The sequence below is a fragment of the Macadamia integrifolia genome, chromosome 13 (genome assembly GCF_013358625.1).
Source record: "Macadamia integrifolia cultivar HAES 741 chromosome 13, SCU_Mint_v3, whole genome shotgun sequence".
Classification (NCBI taxonomy): Eukaryota; Viridiplantae; Streptophyta; class Magnoliopsida; order Proteales; family Proteaceae; genus Macadamia; species Macadamia integrifolia.
Window position 1 is genome coordinate 5,777,824 of NC_056569.1, and position 8,729 is coordinate 5,786,552.

At 38.0% G+C, this 8,729-nt stretch overlaps 1 protein-coding gene across 2 annotated transcripts; it reads right to left on the reverse strand.

Moving 5' to 3' along the window:
• Window positions 1–4,448: 4,448 nt before the first annotated feature.
• On the reverse strand, window positions 4,449–8,036 carry LOC122059361 (phytoene synthase 2, chloroplastic-like). Of its 2 annotated transcripts, none has more exons than XM_042622097.1 (6): window positions 7,299–8,036; window positions 6,793–6,843; window positions 5,650–5,822; window positions 5,264–5,499; window positions 4,890–5,082; window positions 4,449–4,801 (listed from the first exon to the last, which is right to left on the reverse strand). In XM_042622097.1, the coding sequence occupies exons 1-6, from the start codon at window positions 7,612–7,614 to the stop codon at window positions 4,601–4,603; spliced, it is 1,170 nt and encodes a 389-aa protein (XP_042478031.1). In that variant the 5' UTR covers window positions 7,615–8,036; the 3' UTR covers window positions 4,449–4,600. The 2 variants fall into 2 exon arrangements, with proteins under 2 accessions (XP_042478031.1, XP_042478030.1); XM_042622096.1 differs by having other exon boundaries at window positions 7,260–8,034.
• Window positions 8,037–8,729: the final 693 nt, after the last annotated feature.

Below are 8,729 nucleotides of genomic sequence, written 5' to 3' on the forward strand. Positions count from 1 at the left end.
TGGTAAATTTATAACTCGTAAACTCAAATATGAAGTGGGTTTCCATTAATCAATTGAAATATGAAATGATCTTAATGGGAATGATGAGGGGTTTTATTTTCCCCTCCTTGAAGATCTTGTAGAAAAAACAGAAGCTGTAATGTATTCCAAAGAACAGTGTTCATTGCGCATGATTGCTCATTGCTGCTATGATGAAAAAAGGAAAATTAGATATACTCTGTATTGGATTCACAAAGACCATATGAGAAAGAATCCCCCTTAACCTCAAGTATTTATAACCCCTAATTAGATATACTCTGTACTGGATTTCAGGAATTTCTTACAAAAGCTGCAATGGAAACACATTTCTCTGTGAATGATCATTCCAAAAAAAAAAAGGAGAAACATTCATTGAACTTAATAGAAACAAAATTATACACTATTTAGATTTAATTGCATTACCTGCATGTTTGTCTTCATGTCTATATGGAGATCATCTTGGCAGCTTGGGAGCAGAATGCATCACATTACTTGTAACATTTGGACCGATGTATCGGCGGGTTGAAAGAATATTTGCAAATGCCATTGCGCTTTGTTCATGGATCACGGACAAGCATTGATCGACCAAACCTGTTTGGTTTGCAACATAAGTTGAATCCAAAGAACAATTGAAAATGTCATTTTGTTATCCCCAGGAAGAGTTCATGAATTGATCAATCAAAGATATTGGTTGCAGTAAAAAGCTACAAAATTGTATAATGCCAGGAGAGCCTAGGACATCATATTGAAGACATATACTCAGATCCTCAAACCTACGAACAGCACTAATAAAAGAATTATAAAAATCTGCAATTGTTGATGAGCAGTTCAATGTGGTAATTTAAGCTACCTAATGATGCATCAAAATCTTCAACCAAAAAGAGTGTAATGACCCATCAAAACCATTGATCAGGCCAAAACTGTTCATTATTGTATGACTTGGAATCCTACCAAGAGAAGCATAAGCAGAAGCAGAAGCAGAAGCAGAAGCAGCTTATGTACATAAGAGGTGAAATGCATATCATTGCAGTAACAAAATTTTCTGGAGATGAATTTGATTACAACCTTATGGGTTCTAACAAGCTGGAACTTCGTGTGCTGATCGTGATGGTAATGAACAGGTTGCCTCCCAGGCATTTTTAAAAGCCGTAATACATAAGCTTGAACAATTAAACCAACACATAAGGCTACTCTCACATTATTCATGGAAAGGAGAGGCAAGTGAATTATTACTTGAACAATTGTAGATTTTAAAACACAAGTCCATTGAAAGGGAACTCAAATTTCATGGAAATTAGAAAACTGAGTGAATAAGGACAAAGAGGGGCTGGCAGGTAGGAACCCGCCGGATACAACCACAATCTGTTTAAGAAGAGAAAGAAGAAAAAACATGGCCTGTAAACATAGGCTTCTCTATGCTGCTAGCTCAAAGACCCCTATAAAGGGAAAACTCCTTTACGAAACACCCCATAAAGAAACACTTGTTTTGAGCAACATATGATCTATTCAAACATAAGTGTAGACCTTGGATTTGCCACATCTTAGAGTTTCACATCCATTTAAAGCATTTATCCCACTTTTTATTCATCTTGTCTGCTTGCATTTTCAGTTGTTAGTTCAAAACTGTCCAAAAGTTCTATACAGTGATGTGGCACAATGCATTTGTGATGAAACTAGCCAATGTGTTTAAACATTAGTACAATCACTGTCCATTGCTATAATTTATGGTTTCTGGGAATAAGCCAATGATCTGTGAATGGATTTCTATTCAAACTCTGTTTATTTGTTGCCTTATGACTACAATTCTAAACCACCCAGAGATTCTATTATTTTTTTGATATTTCAGATTAGAAAAGTGAGGAATCTGACTGTTGGGCTCAGTTCCTAAGTAGGGGTTTTTTTTTCCCCCTTTTCCTGTAGAACTATGACAGATTGTTAATAGAAGTCCATTACAGGGTGATCATGCAAACGATGACTTCCAAAACTAATTGTGTTCACTAATGGAAGATTTTTTGTTCTAGCCACAATTTGCATTGCAGTGCTTGTCATTGGTTTCTTATGATACCAGAAGAAAATTATTTACAAACATTAACCATTGGCTGAATTCAAATTTCATGCTCTCTATGTGACAAGCTTGATCTGTTAAGCCTGTTACACATAGATTGGAAACAATGCTTGGTATTATTCAATAATTAATTTTTCTCCACCAATAGTTGAAATTTTCAGTATTTATTATACGTCTCTTTTCTTTCTTTTATGTTTGTAGTCTTGTAAGAGCTAACTCAATGACCTACTGACCTTCAAGGTAGGTGTAGAATCAACATTGTTCTATACTTCATGTGGCCTCTTTTGTGTGGGAGAAAATGATTCATTCATTGATGCCTCTAACCTTGCAATTGTCAATTGGGATATTAAATCCATTAAGATACTAAACAATTTTCCACTCTGATGCTATCAGGTGTCAAGAAAGTGGAAAATGAAGTGAGGATAGAGCTTGGGTCCACTGCTGGGGAAAATTAGTTGAAAAGAAATTGAAGTCCAGGAGTATATGGAAAATGTAGGGGAAACAGTACAAAACCTTTCCAACTGTAGATCCTGACTGCATCTGCTTCTTAGGTTTGTTCAATGACATTATGGAGCTCTTTGAGATACCATCAAATTATGTGCTTGATATGTGGTATCTTCCTCCTGAAGTGCAGTTGAGCCCATCAGGATTGATAACTATAGGGAGTGATCAACAGTTGATGTCTATGTTTAACATGCATGCAGTGAGCAAAGTGATTCATCTTTTTGTGAATCCTAACCAGATTGAGATGCTTGGGATTTCATGCCCTGATGAAAAATAACATCTTAGACTCACTAGCATTGCAAGTGCTTGATGTTCTCCTTTACTAGTATTCCTTATCTCCATCGTCCATTAAGAGAATTTATTAATTTTTTTATGTTAATTTAATGATGTGTGAGTAGCTTTGAGAAAAAAAAAAAGGTGTGAGTGGCATGGGACGTGAAAATAGAAAGGAACATTTAATGGAGAAAAGGCTAAAAAGAACTTATAACATAGGATGAAGTTATTTTAAGTCCAACAGTTTCTCTAGACTAACACAAATATCTACTACCAACAGGGTTGATAGTCGAGTGGAAGAAAGCCCTTGCCCTATCACTGCTCAGGTGGGCTAGTTGTGGGTTCGAGTTGGCACATTCCATCATCGGTCGTTGATCCTACGGAAACACTGCTTGTCGTATGGGAGCTTTAGCTTGGGAGTTATGATCACTACCATGGAGTACCCCTTTTTTTCACCCAAAAAAAAAAACACAAATATCTGCCATGTCCATGTGGCAGATTGGTAGAGCAAAAGCAGAAATTTTGTATACAAGTGGACCCCAAGTTATCTTGCTCATATGTCTATTTTCTCTACTAATTTTCAGTTGAAATTGAACCAATGAGATGCTTCCTTGGTCTCCAATCACATGGACTAACCCATGTACTGCCATGTGGCAAATAATGAAGCATCATACTTCACTAGGCATAGTGATGGAAAAGAAAACCACCCATCTCATTAAACAAATTTTCAACTCAAAATGAGCATTTGCCGTTTAAGTTAAAAAACTCATACAAAGTTTCATTGTTAGAGATAGTGGCATTTCATATTTCTTTAACTTGATAAACATATTTTAGAAAGGTCACCATTACACAAATTTTCAACTCAAAATGAGCATTTGCCTTGCAAGTAAAAAATCCATACAAAGTTTGTAAAAATAAACAAAACGTCACTGTTAGAGATGGTGGCATTTCATATTTCTTTGACTTAAAATCATATTTTAGAAGGGTCAACCCTTGTGATATTGATTTTCTCTATTTACTGCCCATACAGAAAAGATTAGGATTTTCTTTGGATTTTCTCAGGTTAGAGAGAGAGAGAGAGAGAGAGAGAGAGAGAACAAGTGCTGCTAATCCTACCTGTCACAGAAGGGAAACAAGAATAGATCAATTGTACCAAAGCTTCTCACAGTTGGTTTATGGTGGTTCCACAATGTGTTATTATTATATATATTCAAGTAAATGGTAAGCTCTGGTTGGCTCTGATGAGTGAACTGCCATGGCTGATCCATGCATGTGGATTGGGCATGTTAGCCCTCCATGAGGAAACCCCCTTTAATATGAAATTGTTGGGATCTATGGATTCCAGTGTTTCAGTGGGAATTACCTGATTTAGATTCAAATATATAAATGGACTTTCAAGACTAAAATTTTGTGTGTTCAAGAAGTTCAAGGGTTACTAAAGAGCTGGGGAAGAGACTAGAGAGATCTCCAAAGGGTCAGATGGGGGTGGATGAAGAGATTCTATCTTCCCCATATGTTGAGAGAAACTTGGTCCCTGTAAATAGGGTCTGTTTTCTGAACAGAATGTTCAAACTGCGCTAAGTAGAGAGAACAGAAAGAATTTTCCCTTTTCATTTTCATTTTCCATATATTGAAACTATAAATATATCTTTCCAATTGAAAATAAAGTTTATCTTTCTGCAATTCAATGAGCTTGAAGGTTACAAAAAAAAAATCAAATATGTGCAGTAGAAGGGCCCTTCATTTGAAGGGAAAAAACTGAACTCCTCTCCCTGTCAAACTGGTTAGTTTAGAAGGTCCTAATAGTGCTCTGGTGTAGGCCACTGGCAATGAGAATAACTTCTTAACCTTCCCTACATGGGCTCTCTTTGTGAAGTTGTTGTAGTCATTTGCTTCAATTGAATCTAAGATCTGCCGATATAGCAACAAGGATGTCCATACCTGAAAATCCAGTTTGACGAAACAAAATTAACAAGATTTTATGGGAATTTAGTTCTTTTGATCGATAAGAAAAGATTTTACTTCATACCGGCCATCTACTTTCTGGGTTCAACTCATCGACACCCTTCTCAGCTTCATCAAAGAACAATCTTGCACGTTTAATCTGACTCCTCATGAAATTCCTCCACTTCCCAGTAACTTTCCCATGGAAGATGTCATCCTCAGAGAGGCCAGCACGTGCCAATTCATCCTGAGGAAGATATATCCTTCCCCTCCTGGCACTGATGTAAAGCAAACAGAGGAAAACTATGTGAGTAATACTGTGAATTGTTCCAAGATGATTTAGCAGTCATGAAAGAATTGAAAGAAAGCGACCAAAGGATGAAACAGAATATTTTGATCTTAGGTTCACAATTACAATCTCCTTTCATCATAGCTATATCCAGGAGAGAGGAAACTTACTCTTCTCCAACATCCCTGAGAATGTTGGTGAGCTGATTAGCAATCCCAAGGGCTAATGCAGAGTTATAAACACTCTCTGCAGACGCCTTTGATACCGGGGAAATCCCCATCACTGGAACACTCATTAGTCCAACTGTACCAGCTACGTAATAACAGTAGAGATACAGCTCATCAAAGTTCTTGTATCTAGATTTCTTCAAGTCCAGGCTCATCCCTTTGATCATGTCCTTAAAGGGCTGTTCAAAAAAGAGAAGTTAAGAACTATTAATCCCAGCTATTTGCCCACTAGCATACACTATAGAAGTACAAAAAATGCATGAGCACAAATTTTTTCATATGACCAATTGCATTTGGAACTAATAGAAGATTCTGTAGTTTCAAGGTACCTGGATGTCAACAGGGTATTTGGAGACAGTATCGGATAGAGCAGCATCATACATGTCATAAGGACAGCCCTCAAAGAGGTCAACCAATCTTTGCTCCCATCGATCAAGAGCCTTTGGTGTGATGTGTGCAGCATTAGGCCCATCCACAAGCTCATCTGTCCTCCGGCACCATACTGAACAAATGCAATATTTGAAAGAATTACTACCTACCATATCATCCAGCAATTGCTAGACTTTGGAACTGAAGCTCACAATACAGGAAATCTAGCCATATAAATGTAGCATTGATATTAAAAAACTCCACGGTGAGACCAATGGCAAATGCTATGCACTGAAAAGAGAGAAATATCCAGATCTAAATGTATGGTGCATGGATACACTTGGTTGCAAAGTATGAAATACTCATATCATGCCACTCAGCTTGTAAGAACTGTCAAATTTTTACAAAAGGATATGACGACCCAAGAATTCGGCAAGTACCAAACCCGCCTGGGAGATCGGTGAGGTGTCCCCATCAAGAATAATGCAAGTTCCAGGGGGTTTGGGAGATCGGTGAGGGTCTACAAACTTTAGTCCCATATCGCCTAGGGAGAAATTACTGAGCTAGTGATAACCTCTAGCCTATTTAACATGGCACAACACGTTTTAAAGCCATGAGGCCCACAGGTCAAAGAGGACAACATTGTGCAAGGTTAATGGGGAGTGTGGGGCCACAACGGGGACACTGGCAACCCTTGCTTAGCAGAGAGGCTGTTTCAACACTATGTAGAAAATGCTAGAGGAGATGATTTTGCAAACAGCCCTTTAGGTTGATTTTTAATAGAAAAAAAAAATCAGCCAAGATCCATGAATAGCATTTTGTCTTGGGGGTGTTATTGTGCAGGTTCAAACTACTGGAGAACAAAACTTGGGATTAATCCCTGCAGTGATGGGTTGAAGTCGGTAATTCCCAGACTGTTCATCAATTTGTTTCATTCAAGTAAACAGTAATCATTATCCATTTGCTGATAGAAATCAAGAATAGTTTCAACTTTCCTCTCAAAATCTCACTACAATATAGGGATTTATAAAAAGCTTACAAGACCAGAATGAGACTGTAGACAATGAATTATATGAACAAATGGATTCTCTTATTAACCATACCGTATATTGCCCACACAGCCCTTCGCCTCTCTGGTGTCATTAGTAATGTCCCTGAAAATATTGAAAGAAAGAGTTTGATTAAGTATGTCGAGATCTTCCCAAATTTGAAGTCCTCTCTAATGACTTCAAATTTGTAGCAGCAAAAAATGAATTGGCAAAAACCTCTACTTTGAATTTCTGAAGTGATAACATGGGGGGGCAAAAGGAACCAAATGAACCTCATTAAGAGTTAAAACCAACAGTTTTGTGTGGAAGATCTGAATCTAAAGATTTGTAATCTGGGACCCAAACCAGACCCACAAAATAGTAAGAAACCCATCTAAAATCCAATCCTAGGAGCAGTAATGGAGTTAGTTTACTAAGAACAGAAGAGTTGAAAAGAAACACAACTAAGGAGTTGCAAGACAAGCAACAAAGAATGAATATAACAGGAAGAGCAGCAGCCAAAAGAAGTAAAGAAAAAGTACCCAAGTAAAATGTCTTCGCATACTCAGCACAGACCTCACCACATCGTTCATAAGCTTCGTTCAAAAGAGTTGGATTCGTCAAGAAATAAGCTTCCGACGGTCTCCAATCGACAACTCTTCTCCTCCTCCTCTGTTCTTGGACCAAAGCCGCTTGCTGAAGCACCACATCATAAACCATCTCTTCAGAAGATCTCAACGGATTCGCCACCGCAGTGCACGAAATCGACAACCCAGCTGAGAAATTCAAGCAAGACCCACATTTCCTCCTGCCACCACTAAAATTTCTACCCACTAATCTAACAAGATTGGTTACATTCTCTTGAGAAGGAACCACCCAAAGAGCAACAGCAGACATCTCAAAAACAGTAAATCACTTACTTATTTGTGGTCACAATTACAGTCTACCAGAACTCAGAACAGAGAGAATGAGCTGAACTCAACGGGGTCGCTTCGAAAATCCAAAAATTCTACTGGGATGACCTTAAATGAGTGTTCTTCAATTCTGATTTTATATATCAGTGAAGGCAAAGACTGACCCAATTCAAAGATTCCAGGGAAGACGCAGAACCGTTGGTTTGATTGGATGTCATGGGCTATTGGTTGTTGCAGACGTGGGCAAATCGAAGCTTCAAGGCGTGCTTCTTGTCGTGTTCTACTGTTTGTCTGCCTCTTACCCTGTCCAAGTTACACAGGCGTCAAAACGAAGTAAAAGCGCGACCCAAAACCTTTAACACCACAACACATACACAGATGGGTTCTTGTCTGAATAACTCCTATATATGCTGGTGTCAAATGAAGCTTCAACTTGCAATCTCAACCTCCATTCACCATTGATTTTGACCCTTTTAATCCTACAAAAGGGCTTGTCCGAAAAAAGCTAGGATTTTTTTTCTTCTTTTTTAATAATGTGAAACGCAAGGACGTTTAAGAATTGCTATAATTGACATTAGAAACGAAGAATCCTTAGAGATCCCTTTGGGATCCCTTTCACTATGGTTTTGGGTCCCTTGGGATGGAAGGTAAACATGTGCAAGCATGTTGAAGAATTCTTACAATTGAAGAGGAGAAAGTTCACCTTCACCCATGATGAAAGAGGAATTCTTTTATCGTAAGTGTCACCATGTTTAGATTGGCATGAGAAAATAGTAAGAGGGATATTATCAACTACCAATGGTACGAGGAGAAATAATGGCACTAAAATAGTGGATAAATCCTACTCCACAAGTAGAAGAGAAGCTTCTCCTCGTAAAAAAAATTGAACATGCTTGCATGTTTAAGAAGTGCTATAATACAGATAGTTAGAAACAAAGAATCTCTTGTCCATCAGTTTGGGTGTCTTGGGATGAAAGCCAATCATGTGCAAGCATGTTTAAGAATTGCTATAAGTTGAAGAATATGGTTTCCCTTCACCCACAGTGAAGGAGAAATTCTTTTGTAGATGGGTGTTAGCGTTTTGGGATAGGCATCCAG